This window comes from Asterias amurensis, chromosome 4 (genome assembly GCF_032118995.1).
Source record: "Asterias amurensis chromosome 4, ASM3211899v1".
NCBI lineage: Eukaryota > Metazoa > Echinodermata > Asteroidea > Forcipulatida > Asteriidae > Asterias > Asterias amurensis.
In genome coordinates this window covers 3,732,545-3,750,221 of record NC_092651.1, presented here as the reverse complement: position 1 = coordinate 3,750,221, position 17,677 = coordinate 3,732,545, and the positions used below count along the sequence as shown (strand labels likewise).

The following is a 17,677-nucleotide window of genomic DNA, read 5'->3' as shown; positions in this document are numbered from 1 at the left end:
TTCCAGTTTATCCACACCATGCAAAGCTTCAAACAAAACATACCTGGCTTGATTCAGGAATATCCAGTGAAGTCCTTATACTGTCTCCATAGATTGAAAAAGGCACCACAAATTGTTGTTCCGTAAACTCAGTCCTCCAATTCCATACGTTCCATCGTCACAGATCCAAGCCTAAGACTAAAGTAAGCCAACTGGTTGTTGCACACTGTCCTTTAAACGAAACTGCGAGACTTCTTTCGCCAGTTACTTCCAATCCGACTCTTCCATACGAATTGATAGCTCCCCGCTCCGTGTTTCATGCTCTGTTCAGCGACCAAGCCATTTCATCACTCCTGCTCATGCGCGTTGCGTGACAATGGTCCTTGCAACGCCAGAAAGTGCAATTTATTATTCATGCTTAAAAACCATTACAAAATGCGTTTAGGTGTTTATGTTCAAAACAATCCTGCCAGTATAACTTTGGTATTGGTATAAGTTATTATGACCAAAATATATCGCAAGAAATGTGCACCCTAAAGAAGTTTTGTAATGTACATCTAAGACTGTTTTTTTTTTTTTTTTTTTTTTTTTTTTTCTTTTGTGGGGGTTTCCCCTAAATGTGCTCCTAAAAGCTAACAAAACAGTGACCTAACTTTAACCTGACGAAAGTTTATTCAACATTTAAAAAAAAAATGATACCTCCCGAACTAGGCCATGGAGGTTTCCCTTGTTTGCAAGACCCACAAAAGATAATCAATTTCAAAAGGGATTGCATGTTTACATTTTCGTTTGTCGTCAATGACTTGGGGCTTTCTACTCAAAACATTCAAATGCAAATCGGCTGGATAGTACAATATACACAGGTATCCAGCACGAAAACCTAATAAGCACTGAACGCTACTGGTAACAAGCAATGGAGAGCTGTTGATTGAATAAAACATTGTGAGAAACGGCTCCCTCTGGAGTAAAGTAGTTTTAAACTTGTGCGAGAGTAATTAAGTTTTATGTCCTATGTCTTATAATTAGGGATTTAGTTTTGGATAATTCCATTTCATCACCGTCGGTAATATCACTTTGGGGATTTGTGGTGTTTGGTGCATTTATTCAGTCTATTTTCGTTCGAGCCATAATACTAAACGCACAGTACATGTTGACAAAGAAAACATAATCGATGGCAGGATTATGGGTAGAAGGGGATAAGACTCGTATAAACAAAAAGCCAGCACGCAACACAAAGATGAAATAGTGACAGGGGTTCACTTCAGGGGCCAATTTCATAGAGCTGCTTAAGCAAAGATTTTGCTTAAGCACGAAAATAGCTCGCGTGTTTTGTACGTGTTACTGGCAAAAATGTCATGCCATATACATTGCTTGTGACTGTATTTAGCTGTTGTTTACTTAGCATAACAATTGAGTGGAGTCTTGGCCGGTAATCTGATTTTACTAAGCAAGGATTATTTTGCTTAAGCAAAATTTTGTGCTTAAGCAGCTCTATGAAATGGACCCTTCCCATGAAATATGCTAATTACATTCACGCATGCGTACAGACCCTGTTGGTTGGCAAACGCCATAGAGTTGTGCACTAAGCAGATGCGCAATCGCGTCTGCGTCACGCACCCATTAGCCGTGTATACAAAACAGCGCGATGTTCCCTCATTTTGCCAACCAAAACGTTAGTGCGCACGCGCTTTGTGCAATTTACATATTTCATGGGAAGGGTCTATTGGGCCCAGGGCAGAGGCAGTATTTTGAAGTTAACCAAGCTCTCTGTGTACCAAATTTCATAGAGCTGCTTAAGCACAAAAAGTAGCTAAGCACAACAAAATTATGCTTACCAGAATACGGTTGCCAGCTTAACTACCATGTCTAGATGACAAATCGTGTGTGGTTCCTGCTCAATTCTGTACAGCAAACAATGTTAAGCTATTATTTCCCCTGAACAGGGTTAAATATTTCCTGGGAATAAGTTTTTTCCCGGGAGCTTTTTTTTTTGTAGTGACCAAAAGTTCCCGGGAATTTCCCGGGAAATAACTATAGTGTGAAAAGGGTTAAAGTAATGTAACAAAGGTGTGTTTTTTTCTCGTTTTTGGTTTCTTCTCGTTATTCTCTTGCAAATTTGATGACCAGCCCAAATTTACTTAGGTTTGTTATTTAATGCATATGTTGGGATACACCAAGTGAAAATACCGGCTTTAGACAATAACAAAAGGTGTCCAGTACCTTTAGAGACTTGTACAATCCAAGATAGTTGCGAGAGAGCCGTTTCGCTATATCACCGCGACAGAAATGTTAAGGACTTGTCAAATTGGGCGGGGCACCTTACGACAAAGTCTTAAGCTTATCGTGCACGTTAGCTTGCTTCTACAACTTGGGTGAGGGGGGGGGTGGAACTAAACTCGCGTAACTGGTGAAAGATGATCATCTACTGTAAAACTGACAGGACAGTTGCCAGTGATGTTGATAGATGATTGCTAGCTCCTTGATAACAATCACACTGTTTATCAGTCGAATGAAACCAATTGAGGTCTAGTTGTGAATCGAGCCTTGACGACGAACTAACAGCCGATTTGACTTGTAGAAATGCAGTTCTTAATATTGAAACCTAACTGTTATCAATATAAGAAGGAGAAAACGATTCTGAAATAAATACCAAGTATCTGAATCAATATTGTGTGCGAGAAATACTAATTGAAATGCACTCGACAACTTGTTAATTTGTCAAAGACCAGTATTCTCATTTTGAGCATCCCAACATACAGTATGCATAAAATAACAAGTCTGTGAAAGATTGGACTCAATTAGTAGGCATCACAATTGCAAGAGAATAAAGGGAAAAAAAAACCTTGTTGCACAAGTTTATGTGCCGTCAGATGCCTAATATAGGTTTTCTCGGTCAAATTCGGCAAATGAGCAGCCAATTTCATTTTCAGGCGCTCGAATTAAAGCTATTTTGTCTCACCGGTTTTTACTGCGTTCAAATTCAGAATTCGGTCATTCAATTTCGTTTTGAGGCATTCAAGTTCCTAGCACACTCATTCTTTTTCATGACACACAATCGTCATTCAATTTGGCAAAGCTGGTTCAACTTGAAATTTTGCTGATTTAATCATTTTCAATTTCGTAAAGAGGCAATAAATTTCGCTCACCGAGGATTCAAATAAGTACGACTAAAAAAATACGAATAAACAGATAAACTGTATAAGGCAAACCGTTTCGTACCTTCACAGGTTCAAGATGGAATGCTCCCTTCAAAAAGGCGCAGGTGAGTTGAACACCAATCTTTCAAAAAATGAAAATTTATTTTCTTTATTTTATGTTTCCAGTAGACTTTACCTTGGACCCCATAAAGGTTGTTTTCTTCTTTATTTTTTCGGGAGACCTTCAATGGTTAACTGACCAAGACCTGACATTTGAATGTGTTTGAATGTTTTTTTTAGTTTGTTTAAAATGTTTTTTGTAAATATTCACCAACCATCTGCTGGCGTGCCAGACATCTTGGCATGTTATGTTCAAGAGTGCCAAAACATTAACCGCATGCCTTTAACATTCGTGAGGAAACAACAAGTTAACCAAGCGTTTTTAAGACTGCACAAATATCAGAATTGACTGTCTCAAAATGCTCTTGAATGACTAAACACACGCCTCAAAAACACTCCTGCGAATTTGAATGCAGCTTCGATGAATTGTTAAATTGAATGATTATTTTGTTAAATCGAATGACGTAAAAGTAGATTTGACTAGTCTTAAAATGAAATCGAATGGCCCTTTTTTAGTAGCATTCGATTTCGTGCGAAATGGAATAGGCCGGTGATTGAATTGGCTGCTCATTTTCCGAAATTGACCGAGAAAACCTATATTAATAAAATGTTTCTGGCGTGAAGTCTTTTAATGAGTTTTATTTGAGTGAGAAATTACCACATTCTCAAAAACTACGTTACTTCAGAGCGGGCCGTTTTTCACAACGGTGTATACTAACAACAGCTCTTTGTTGCTCGTAACCAGTAATTTTTATGCTAACAATATTATTTTGTTCAACCCCAAATCAACAAAACACTTTGTTTAACAAGAAAATTGAAAATGCGGCTGATGTTTAAACCCATCCAAACTTTATGGTGTTTCCTCTAAACCCATTTTATTTGCAACATATGCTAAATTGTCATCCAGTCATTCAGCTGTTAAAATAAAAAGAAATGAGTCCATGCAAGAGTGTACATACCCCCACTCAAACTAATCATTTTCCTGTGTTTTCTAGAAAAAGCAATCAATTATTTGTTGTGTGGTGTATATTTTTACTGAGATTAGAAAATGTGGGGAAATAACTCCTCAACCTCAATTATTTTGTCACTCCATAAATTCTTCCTATTATACCTCCCCAGGTATAGTTAGCAGGATTTGAAAGGATAGTTAGCAGGATATTTCATAAAGCTGCTAAGCAGAAATTCTGCTTAGCTAATTTCTTGGCTTAGCAAGAAATGATCGAGGTACCTTTCACAGCAAATGGTATCTGAATGGTGTTCTGGACGGTCATCTTTTTTTGCTAAGCAACCGTTGTTGTGCATAGCAGGTTTTTGTGGCTTTATATGAAACGAAGCAATTTAATCCATAGAAGGACAAAATTGTCAGTATCACCATAGTGATTTGTACTGTGACATCGTACTTAACTAAGCAACTACGATTGATTTGCATTTACGATTAATATTTAGCTATTTTGTGAAATCGGCCCAGGGGTCGATTTCACAAAGAGTTAAGACTAGTCCTAACTTGGGACTAGTCCTAACAGATATCAAAAACATACAGCTAGTCCTAAGTTAGGACTAGTAACTCGTCTTAACTCAAGATAAGACTGGTCCTAACTCGTTGTGAAATCCACCCCTGGACCGTTCTTTCCAAAACCAAGCAGTCTCCCGTATTTCAAAACCTACTCCGTGACGGCCAAGCAAGACAAGTTATCAGTGAAGAGGCTAACAGTTGTAAGCTTTTAATTATTGTTCAATTATTTGTTATTCGCTTGTGTGTAATCATAGAGAAAGGAACACAGGTATAATAGAATGGGCTAAATTTAAATTATTAGCATTATTATTTACGCAAAGAGTAGATACAATACTTTGTTACTGCTAATTGAATGTAAAGAAAATTAATTATTTCAAAAGAAGAATCAATTAAAATATTTAAGTTAATCAAAAGCTAGCGTTTTGTTCAAAGGTCCCGCGTTTCGAGTGACCGCGCTCAGCTGTCAAACTGGCAATTTATTAGTTTTTTTAATGTTTTTTTTTTTTTGGGGGGGGGGGTTAAACGACTGTTTTTTAATCAAGTGCATTGTTACGGACCTGTGAGTAATTTTATTTCCCACTGGTTTTTTTTTTTTAATTTACAAAAACCAAGCAGGGGTGAAATTGGTTTGACTCGTTTGATGTATTTTTACTCATTAACAACAGACAGATGTATGCTTACAGTTCATAGAACTGTGAGCACAATTATTGTTTTTTAGTCACATAAAGTTCCAGTAAGAGGCTTCCAATGTAATTAACGGCACTGCACGCTATTGGTTATTACTCAAAATAATTGTTAGCATATTAAAAACTTACTTGGTAACGAGCAATGGAGAGCTGTTGATCTTATACAAAATTGTGAGAAACGGCTCCCCCTGAAGTAACGTAGTTTTTGAGAAAGAAGTATTTTCTCACTAATATAATTGCATTGAATTCCAGACCTCAGCTGATGTCTCGAATTCAAGCATCTGTTTTTTTCTACCATTATTCTTTCGCAACTTTGACGACCAATGGATTTCAAATTTGTACAGGTTTGTTATGTGGTGCCTGTGTTGAGATACACCAAGTGAGGATACTGGTCTTTGATTACCAATAGTGTCCACTGTCTTTAAGTGAAAAATGTGTTACTGTTACACTCTTAAAACTAAAGAGTTGAATCCAACACTTGCATGTGTTCGGTGAGTGACTACACTTTGAAAGTGTTGGATCCAGCATTTTGTTGGTTAAATCTAGCATTTTAAATTTTTGATCCAACGCAAAAAGGGTTAATTCAACAATTTAAGTGTTATTTCAACATTTCTCAAAACAATTCCTTTGAATTGTTGGATCAGCTTTTTAAACGTTAAACTGGCACTTAAATTGTTGACAGACTACTTTAAAATGCTGGATTTAACATATAAAATGCTGGATCCAACACTTTCAAAGTGTAGTCACTCACCGAACACATGCAAGTGTTGGATTCAACTCTTTAGTTTTAAGAGTGTAGGCTAAGCTTGAACTACAGCTACAGGGTGCGGCAATAAAGCATACCCTGCTAAACCGTTGAGGCATTTCACGTGCTAGAACATGGATGTAACAAACACCTCTAATGCAACAGTCGAATGTAGCACAACACATTGATAACTTACTACATTATCACCACAACTTGCTCAACCTTTGAAATTCGATCACATTGATCACTTGAAGCGTGGCAGATTTTTAAAGTGTAGGCCTACACTCAACGGCTGCCTTTAATGTGGTAGTCTCTTCTCAAGTGATGAAAAAGTTACATTTTATAATTGTAGCTGGACAGTCTGGGGAAGTCATTGAAATGGTCTAAGCTGGGAAAGCGGTGATCTAAAAATATATCTGTTTCGTTTGAGGCATCACTTAGGAATGCACTTTTGCGCTCGACATCGGGTATGGTGCCCCCCCCCCCCCTTAACGGTCTTCACTGTGCTTAAGAATCCCAGGAACTCTTCATTTTGATTTTGGGGTGGGGAGTATTCCTGCATAGATGGAAACATCGTGGTTAAAGTCATGGACACCTTTTGTAATTGTCAAAGACCTGTATTCTCACTTGGTGTACCTCAGCACTATGCATAGATTAATAACAAACCTGTAAAATTGGTCGTCGAAGTTCCGAGAGAATAATGGAGGAAAAACACCCTTGTCGCACAAGTGTGTGCTTTCAGATGCTTGAATTCGAGACCTATAGTTGAGGTCTCGAAATCACTTCAAATATTTTAGCGAGAATTTACTTCTTTCTCAAATACTACGTTGCTTTGGAACAGAGGGAATGTGTTTGTCACAATGTTCCATTTATTATCAACAGCTCTCTACTGCTCGTTTTACCAAGTAAGTTTCCATGCTAACAACTATTTTGAGTAATTACCAAAAGTGTAGTCCTACAGTGCCTTTAATTGCCGAGGATACCCTCTAGTTTCAGGCATGGTATAGTCCGGGACTGAGCTGTATGAATAGTCAGTCAATATTATTTTAAACATGTACTTTAAATCATGGCGTATGGCAAGGTCGAATCAATTTCCAGAAAGTCGGAAATGATTCATGTTCTTTTTTTAAGGTATAGTGTTCTTGTTGTGTGGATGTGCGGGCGTTGACCACCTGTTGAAACCAAATACTATAGATTTTCATGTCGTCGAGCGATTTTGGCTAGCGGCAATGTCAAAGAATGGACCACCATTTTCCAGCGATCGAACACCACGAGCATCACTGCCTGCTGGTTCTCAGACCGTCATGCGGCTGGCCTTAGGTCGCGTCCGAAATACGGCTATGGCATTAGGCTGCTACTTGCGTCATCTTGCATGCGTACAAAGCCCTTTTCACACGACCAAAATGTAGCCAGGGTTGTTTATTTGTTATCACCATGCGCGACTGATTTTGTGAGCTTTACCCACTGCAAAGTTAAAAAACTAACAACCCTTGTGCGACATGAGAGTGATATGACGAATTGGTAATCCTGATCACCTTGATTGGACAAGACAACCATGCTACAACCATGCTACAATTTAGCAAGGGAACGTTGCTAAATTGCTCTCGTGTGAAAGGGGCTTTAGATGCTCTTTGCAACACTTTTAGCAGCCGTCGTAGCTAACCGCCCATTCGGAACGGCCCCAGCCTAGCCCGCTCAGTGCGGTAATTATTCCATTTAAAAAAATATTGCGCGAGTCATGGAAGCTGCAGCGCCACCAAGCGATGAAAATCATCACATGTCTGGTACCTAGAAACACTAAACACGTTATAACATGGTGATGATTAATAGTCTGAGCCCATGGAACACGAAAGTTGCCAACACACATGTCCCCACTGTAGTTGTTGTATGATTTGAGCTGAACTTTGTGGCATATGTAAGTTGTGTTTTTCAGTTTTAGAGGGAATATTATTGCATCTAACCTCCACTTTATAACTGTTAACCTTCTCGTTTTTCCAATTTGCTTTTGTTTTGATGATTGATGGTTCTTATTTTCCCAAAAATAAAATAGAGAGGTGGCCAACATTTATTTAGTTAATAATTTAATAGCGGTAGCATCAGCATCAGCATCAGCATCATCATCAGGAAGTGGGATGATTTTTTTTAACATAATTTCTTTTTTTTACACCGAAATGTTGGCTCCAATTCTGTTTTGACCCCACTTAGTCCCCCTTAATTTAGGTCAAGTTATAATTTATATCCTTACCTGGCCAGAAAAAAAGTTTGACAGACAGAGAACATAATTTAACTTTTAAGCCAAACTTGAAATTTTCCTCTGTTTTTTTATTTGTATATGATGCATTTTTCAATGTAGTGTACTTCCAATCCATTAAATATTGTATTGTATTGTAGTTTGAATTGATTTGATTTATTTCTATTTCGTTTGCATTTGTAAATTCTATTCTAAACTGTAATTCATTGCACTTTATTGTCTATTGTATTGCATTTTCATTGTTATTTTTTTTATTGTTTTCAGTTCGGTTTAATTTATTTTTTAACACTTCGTTTATTATTATTTACAAAAAGGGATATCTCATTGAGGTAAATTAGATACTATATTATTTCATATCGAATGAAAAAGTGGTGGCGCCATACGGAAACTTTTCCCAAAATTGCACCTTAAGTTATTGTAATGTATGTTTTATTGCAATGTAATTTAATTTTAAATATTTTTTCACTTTTATTTCAATTATATATTTTTTATTTCAAACTAAACTCAAAATTTGCATCAGGATAAAGAATATTAATTTTGTGGTTTTACCCATGTACACCGGTTGTTTTAGCACTGTATACTCAGTACTTTCTGAGACCTGTGAAAACAATCACATGCATATTACTCGGGTGGGATTTGAACCCGCGACCTTTGCAATTTCGACCTTTGCAACTCTAGAGCAGTGCAGTGTCTTATGCGACTAAACTGTGTTTTGTTTTTTGCATTGAATTGTTAATTTGTTTAGTTTGGGTAAGGCCAAATTAATTTATTTGTAATACTGTTGTATGTTTCATTTAATAATATTTATTTTTATTTCTTGCAACACTTCTTTATCGCAGTTTTTTTTTCTCACTCTATTGCATAGTAGGCAAAAGTACAATCAATAAATGTCAAGCAACAATAAAGCATTAGATATAAAATATATCATGGGTTTTGAGACATTGCATGGTGAGGTAATAATGTGTTAACACCATGTGTGTATCTACTTGCAAAGGCCAAGTAAAAAAAGAAACATGTTTAGCGTCCCCGCCCGCTTCCTTTTTACAGGCCGCTTCCTTTTTTATTGTATTTTTTGTTTTATTTTTTGATGCACATTTTCTTTTCTTTTTCTATTTTTTAAATATGGTTATTTTAAATGAACTCGGCAAAAACAATCTGAATGTCTCGCCTGAATGCCTCGACTAAATTGTTTCATTTATGTTTTGTGTATTTCAGCAGTAGAAAAAACAATGGATATTTGACATTTTAACAAAGAATGGCGGCCATCTTGAAATAAAAAATAAAAAGCCCCTCTTCCTCCTTTTTTTGAAAAACCCGGACGTGAAACATGGTTTTTTTTTACTCGGCCTAAATTCTAGTGAGAACTTGTCTTGCTTTAAATTCTACTACTGCGAAGGAACTGCCCTACACTTTAACCACTATCGGCCATTTTGAGATGGTAGCCCAATGTCAGTGTAACTGTAACAATTTTTTTGTTTGGGTTAAAAAAACAATTGTATGTGCAGCAGCACCAGACAATAAGTGGTAAAGTAAAATTGAACTTTTAATTTTGATGGTTTTTTCTTTCTTTTATAACAGGTTTTTGGTTCGTGGCTTCCAGTGCACTCGTTTTACCATGTCTGCAAGTTCAACCATAGTCAATCGCCTACAGCAGCGAGCTCAACAAGCCGATGACATCATCGCTAGATTGAAACTTCAACTTGCAGACCTGAAGAAAACAGCTGGTAAGGTTACTCAGATTTGTTTCCAATTTAATTATAGTCTTTTTAAAAATACATTAGTCGCAAACTAGATGTTTCTAGGAACTGTCGTGACACCTGGGCCCAATTTCTTGGCTCTGCTTACCAACGACGTCAATCGAGGCAGACTTTGCCTCCATCGAACATCGAACACACGTACGTGCAAGTACATAAAAGTCCTAGTCTTGAGTATGTACGTTTCGAAAAAAGGTTTTTTTTGTGCATTTTTCCGGCAATGTCGACCAGGTGTATTGCTGCTGTATGCAGCAAAACAACTAAAGATGGGGTCAGTTTGCAAAGTGGTCCGGTCCAACGCATTTTCCAGTGCTTCGAGCCGTTGTGCTTAGAGAATCCGGAATACACCACACATTTTGACATGAAGAGAAAAGTTCTTTTCTAAAACATGACGCCATCCCAACAGTTTTTCCAGCTAGTGGGAAGTCGAAGAAGGTACCTAAAAGACGTGGCGAATCTAAGGAGCATTTGCCTAACGTGAACAAAATTGGGTATTGTTTCAACTTTGAGGGCATGTTTTTAGCTTGCACCAAGCGTCACCATCTTGTGTTGGCACTGAATGCGATTAACCGTGCTGGGTAATCGGAGTGAACCGTCTGCACAGCAGCCATACAGTGCGTGCAGTCTGCTCCGTGACCGTAGTTCCGTATGTAGGCATCATACCGATCAGGTATCCAGACGTAGTGTACGGGGCCAGACTACTCATTTTCTCTTCAAATATCGCGCCTCGATCGACATCACGAACAGCGCCTCTCGGGTTGGGCCTACTTTTAAATTTGTAAATAAAATTGAAACTATTTTTTTAGAACCTTAGTTAGCCGTTTATTCATACTCTACTCATCAAAACACATATTTTAGTGACAAAAGCTTTATATTTTGACAAAATACCACTTCCAGGTGACTTTAAGTGATTAATTTTTATGCAATCATCTTGACCCGTGACTCATTCATAAATATCATTCAGTTAGAAACATCCCAAAGCTTTAAAACGTTGAGAACAAATCTAAACATTTTAGCCTTAGCTCGTCTCAACACAGCGTTGAATTTCTATCCATGTTTCTCAAGTTTAGAACTTTATGCTAGTTTTAAAATATCTCACACAAGTTTGAATTTTTCGGCAGCCGCATGCAACCTACCAACTTAAATTGTGCCAAGAACTGTGCGCATTTCACGCTAAACACTCCCTACTGTGTTTAGATCGCACATTTAAACATGGCTTAAGAATTGATGAACGGTCTCAGGTATTTATCAAATTTATGAATGATATTTGTTAGACTTTCTAAAACAGAATATTTTTAACAGAAAGATTTTTCTCTAGGGGATTGGTACACTATTTCAGGCCTGCACTTTCTTCATCTTTTAAAGGGCTAGTCCATTTTCATTTTGAAAAGGGCACTTCCATTGGAAAATGTTAAAGTCAATGGGTAACTTTTGAAGGGGCACCAAGGCAAAGACAGTGGCTTGCATGTAATTTCAGGCCTGAATCTTTCGAACTCGCGGTACAATCAGCGATCTTGTTATTAAAACTGATCATTTTGTTTGTGGTTAAAGGCAGTGGACACTATTGGTAATTATCAGCATAAAACCTTACTTGGTAACGAGTAATTGGATTTGCAAACACAACAGTTGCTGGCTGTGTAAGAACTTTTTGTAATCCACCATATTACATAAACTGGCAAACCTGTAGAAGTTTGAGATCGATTAGCCATCTGGGTCACAAGAAAATATGTGTGGTTATGCTTTTAAATGCACGCCCAGTACCATCTTTCCTTGCCAAAAAAACCCAAACATAATATACCCATTGAATGACGTCACACTCTCAAAAAGGAGGCAGATCATTGGACAATGCTGTTCTCTGTGTGTTAAAACATGCGCGTGACCTAAGCGTACCTGTAGCGTTTCGCATTATGCAAGGGGGAGCTATTGATTTCTTACACAATACAGAACACGCCTCCGAACATTGCGCGTTAATTTGGGGTGCCAACTCTCTTTTGTGCATGTTTGCATATGATTTTTACATTCAAAATGACACCTAGGATGTGAGTACGCTTTGACAGGCAAAATGACACCCAGGATGAGAGTACGCTGCGCGTATTGCAAGGGATCTGTACACACAAAGAAAACAGTTGACTTGATAGTTCATATCTTCAGGCCTAATACCTATATCTCGTCTTCTGGTTCGAAATCGAGTTTGAAAATTCACAATTTCTTGTATAAAGAACTACGAAATTTCCCCATTGGTTGTGCGTAACACTTGTGGCGTACACGTGTAGTGTATTAGGCATAATTTATTTGGTGGCATGCTGCTAAGTTTGTTGTACTCTGTGCCATAGCGTGATATGCATAGAGCTATAGCTATGCAGAACGCTGCGAAAACGATTTCATTTCAATCTTCAGCGTCAAATTGTTCAAATGTTACCCTTCTGATGGCTTGTTTTGGTTAAACACCGAGAAGAATAGAGACGTTACATCGATCGACCACTCCCCCGGGTGAAGGGCGTTTTGGGCCCACGGAATTCACGTCAGTATTACGATATCTATAACTTCTTGAACTTGGCATAATCATCAATTGTTCAAACTTTCTCTAGTAGGAAAGGACGTTACGTAAACTAATCTCTTTCTACCTCCATGCACAGACATGGATGTTACAATACAAAACATTCAAAGAAAACAGAATGGTTAAAGCATAAGGCCCAAGCAATTAGGAGTGGTCTTGCTAAAATAAACTGCCGGATTAAACAAAACTTTAGTACAAACAAATCATAAAACAATCCAGATTTTCATCTTCTTCTTCTCTTCGTCCCTTGTCCTCGAATAAAAGCACACTTCCCAAACTCGTATGAACTTGAAACTTCGCACATAGTTAGATATGCATTAGGAGTGGAATAATGTGTTAGTTAGGTCATGATGACGTCATCCATTCTTGAGTAATAAAAATTCAAATTATTATTTCAAAAAATCATTATTTTTGATCCACGTTTTTTTTTTTTACTTCTTTTTTTAAATATTATCAATAGAGCGCGAAAAAGCTTTATGAAGAATAGTCTTCGTTCAAGGCAGTTAAAACATACATGCCCCTTACAGTCTTTTCTTCAGTCGTCAGTCAATATTTCCTAAGTTCATATTTCCTAAACTACATAAGCTATTTTGACAATCTGTACATCATATGAAAGGGCTTTACGTACTTGACAGAAATGGATATGTTGGTGAACTTTCGTTGACCTTTTGACCTGTTTAAACGGGAAGTGACTGTGAAATGATTTGAAAGGGCGTGGTTTATTGTCTTTTAGGTCGAAATGAACATCCTTTGATGCTTTACCATCACACCATACAAGTCTGGCAAAGGTCTGGTTTAAAACAAATATTACCGATGACGTCACCAAACATACACTTTTACTAGATGACGTAATCATGTGGTTTTGACAGTTTTTGTAATTTGAATCATTTATTACAAATCTTGAGAACAAAGCAAGGTGTAATATTTGTTTTTTAATCCAGGCTTTTACTCCTGGAAACCGAACACCTTGAGTTTGTTCACAAACTCTCAATCTCTAGTGTATTTTTAAGTTTGTTCGGCCAACTCAAAAATACCTTGTCCGCTAACAAAAGCACCTTTCCCAAACCCGTATGAACTTGAAACTTCACACATAGATAGGTATTTATTAGGAGAGGAAACCGTTTAAGTTACGTCATGATGAGGTCAACTGTTCTTGAATGATGGTCATTCAAAGTTTTTTTATTATATAAAATCATAACTTCTGATCTACACAGGGGATTCTTACAATCAATACATCATTGGAATCATCATTCAAAACTTCGTAAACGCCTCGCAGACATAATCCCATTTCGACCTTGTCTTACGGTTCAAAAGTAAGCATTTGTATATTTTCTTGGCTTAAGTGTTTATGCCCAACGCAGCATACCCCTCGCGACTATAGCTTGTTCAGACTTGTTTACACATTAAACGCCAGTGCCATGTGCGTGCACATGGCGTGATTTTCCATTGATAAGTTTTGACTGGCAAAAGGTCACATACCCTGTACGGAGCTCCAGGAGTGCCATCCGACATATTGAGTTACCGACATACGTTATCTCATCAAGACGACTTATTTCGTGGAACCAGTTACTAACCGACATATTATTTTGCTAAGTCGACTTACTCAAAACTATCAGTTGACTTAATAACATAATTTATCTCATCAAGTCGAATTAGATAAAATGTTAAGTCCACTTACTGACATAATTTATCTCACCAAGTCGACTTACAGTTTACTTATACACAGCCTGCACACGTTGCAAATTGAGATTGCGAGTTAGGGCCCGCGTGATCGCTAATAATGTGGGGCGTTTTTTGTGCCTGGGATGCAGAAGAATAACCACAATCTAAGACTTGAATCAAGTCTACACCTCGTCCAACTCCGATTGTATTAGTCAATTCAGGCATCCTCTTCAATTTTATTTTATGTAACAAGCAAAATTATTAATTTACTGATTTTATTTAAAAAAGGAAAATAGGCTGTTAGCAAACTGCGTCCAACTAACATTACATCGTGTACATGTACTTGCAAAATAGTGTTACTGGCCTCACGTTTTGACCCTACTAAATAGCTACGTGACAAGAATGAGACAATAAATCATGAATTCAGTTCAAAAGGATAAAAGTTTGTTTTCGTCATATTATTCATCAAACTATAAGCCTTTACACAATTAAAATCTTCACAACAAAATGTATGTATGGAAGGTACCAGACAGCACGTAACGGATCCGAGTTGAAAAGTGACAATACCAAAGTGCAACCATCAGCCGTGAAGTTACATTATATATGATGGTTGTCAAAAGGATAAAAAGGTTGTTGTCGCCACAACCAACCCCCTTATATTTCAACGAACCATGTGAATATATTCAAACAAACACAACCTTCTAAAGAATATCCATGCATAGATTTGTCAGGTGTATAAAATTATGTCCCAGCCAGCACTGTGATTTATGTGTGTTTTACTAGTTTCCTCACTCCCCAACCAAAGTGACTACAATACGTCTCTATTGAATAACAATGGTATATTTCGACATGGTTTTTATTTTCAGCTTTTCCATAGATCCTGTTTTTTATGACTCCCAAAAATGGCCGACCGTGTTAGTTCGCAAAGTAAAAGGAAAACCACGCAATTTCGAGGCAAATTTGTGTGGATCATTTTACAACATCTTTCCAACCATTATGTATTTTATAACAAACGGTTACAAACGCTTTTTATAGACCAACTCGTCCGATCCAAGACAACGTGTTCCTTTAACGCATGTAATGTTATTTACATAAAATAAGAAAAGACTGGAACCCACGATCGGGCTAAGCATACTAATTATGTATCGTTTGGAACCTCCTTAACATCTCCTGCCCTAGTGGTGCCCGATCCAAGGCGTCAAACATGACTTAAAGCCATTGGACCCTTTCGGTAAACAGTATTGCCCAAGGCCCACACTTCGTGTATCAAAACTTCTATATCAAATAACAAACCTGTGAAAATTTAGCCTGGAGAAAATAACGGGAAAACCCACCTTCGTATTCGCGCGTTTCGCCGTGTCATGACATGTGTTTAAAATAAATCCGTAATTCTTTTGACCCAGAGTGGCTCGGTCCAAGTTGTCAAACATAATGATAATGAAGTAAATTTAATCACAAACAATGGAACCCCCATGAGCGGGCTAAGCACGGGCTAATCATACTAATACTCTGGTAGCACCATGTAATGCTTTACAAGGTGCTGTGGCGCAATTTTGCTGCCAATCGGACCGGGAACACAGGGGCGAAACCCTTCTCTTTTCGATAAGTACACTGGGTTTCTTTTATATGTGTTACATAACACATGGGACCAACGGCTTTACGTCCCATCCGAAGGACGAAGCAATGGTTAAGTGATATCATAATTTTGTAAAGTTAAGAAAACTCCAAAACATCTTTTGACCCAGAGGTGCTCGGTCCAAGTTGTCAAACATAATGGTAATGAAGTAAATTTAATCACAAATAATGGAACCCCCATGAGCGGGCTAAGCACGGGCTAATCATACTAATTTTTTGTAACCGTTGGAACCTACTTTATATCTTTGCCTGGTCAAACATCATTTAAAGGGGCATTACAGTATTACATTTAGTTTTAGCCCGCAAACGTAAAGTTAAAAAGCAATATACAGACTAGGAAATAGAGTGCTCTCACAGTGGTGCACAAGGTTTGATACACACACATCTCAACGCGTGTTCAGGCTGTTAAGTCAACTTCTTAGTTTCTGTAAGTCGACTTGGTGAGATAGTTGTAAATAGTTGCGTTAAATAATAAATTTACACTTGGCGCCTCATAAGGGAACGTGTTCCTTTAATTGTTAGTTGTTCGAGCAACAACCCTTTTGATGCTAAATTACCATAATACACATCGAGAAAAAAAAATCTTTGCATTTTTAACAACACTTATTTCATTGACTCAAACGCTGACCTTGACGATATCCGAACACCTTGTGTTTGTTTCTACAAACACTAAATTCTAGTTTTATTTTAGGGTTACTATAATTTACTTTCATATTTCACCTGTCATTTGTGAAACCAGTGCAGCATTTTATTTTTAATTTTTTATAGCAGTTCGGGTGCTCCACTACAGGAGGGTCTTACCTCCTCTGGCTGCAACCCCCATTTGTACTTAATTTAAATTTATAACAGTATTTATTTACTTGAAATCATCATTGTTGTATTTTTTGTTGTACAAATGGAAATAAAACAAACAAACAAACAAACACCAGGCACAGTTCGAATAACCATTCTTGTTAAAGGCACTGGACACATTTGGTAGATGTCAAAGACCAGTGTTCTCACTTGGTTATTCAAAAATATGCATAAATTAACAAATCTGTGAAAAGTAGGATTTGAAACTTTGCATGGTGGAAATGTTATGGAAAGGTTTGCGGTAACACCATGTAATGACTATCTCTAATGAGTTGGGGTGGTTCTGAAAAGAACCGTTGGTTTCAACTCGACGTTTCGATCAGTATGCTCTGATCGTCTTTTGTGAAAGCTGGTCATCGAAGTTGCAAGAGAATACTGAAACGAGATCACCTTTGTTCCTCAACGTTGTGTGCTTTCCCATATGATTTTTTTATAGACACAAGTATTTCAAAAAATTTCCAAGGTAAAAATTTAAACGATTCGAATGGTTAGTTCTGTGTGCGAGCCTCTTGCTGTCTTTTTTGTACCTCAGGTCTCCGCAGTGTGTGGCCAATTAAAGCAAAGGTGACTCCGGGCGGTTGTTGCAGGTGTTGCGCATGGTCACAGTGGCCTGGTTGAAAATGGCCAGTAGGCATTTCTTGGCAATGAAAAATTTAGAAATATGTGTGACAATTCGGTGGTAGAGAGGCGGTGGTAATAAGAGGCTTGACTTTCAAGTTCAAGTATTTTATGATAATTTTCTAAATTGCAGTGGAGTGGTAATCATGGTGACATCGTCATGGTGAC

At 37.6% G+C, this 17,677-nt stretch overlaps 2 protein-coding genes across 6 annotated transcripts in view; one reads left to right on the top strand and one right to left on the bottom strand.

Annotated features, from left to right (window-relative positions):
- LOC139935897 (gastrin-releasing peptide receptor-like) overlaps window positions 1-253 on the bottom strand; it is a 57,127-nt gene extending 56,874 nt beyond the window's left edge. For all 4 annotated transcript variants that reach the window (XM_071930518.1, XM_071930517.1, XM_071930519.1 and 1 more), the window contains exon 1: window positions 44-253. The gene's annotated coding sequence lies outside the window, so the exon portion shown is untranslated. The remainder of the gene's footprint in view (window positions 1-43) is intronic.
- The window catches only part of LOC139935899 (aminoacyl tRNA synthase complex-interacting multifunctional protein 1-like), a 137,525-nt gene that overhangs the window by 101,581 nt on the left and 18,267 nt on the right, over window positions 1-17,677 (top strand). The window contains exons 1-2 of one of the 2 annotated variants that reach the window (XM_071930522.1): window positions 8,021-8,095; window positions 10,010-10,155. In XM_071930522.1, coding sequence (XP_071786623.1) covers window positions 8,094-8,095; window positions 10,010-10,155 — 148 coding nt within the window. In that variant the 5' untranslated portion in view covers window positions 8,021-8,093. Of the gene's footprint in view, window positions 1-8,020; window positions 8,096-10,009; window positions 10,156-17,677 lie in introns of those variants that run through there. The other variant, XM_071930523.1, reaches the window with a different exon arrangement.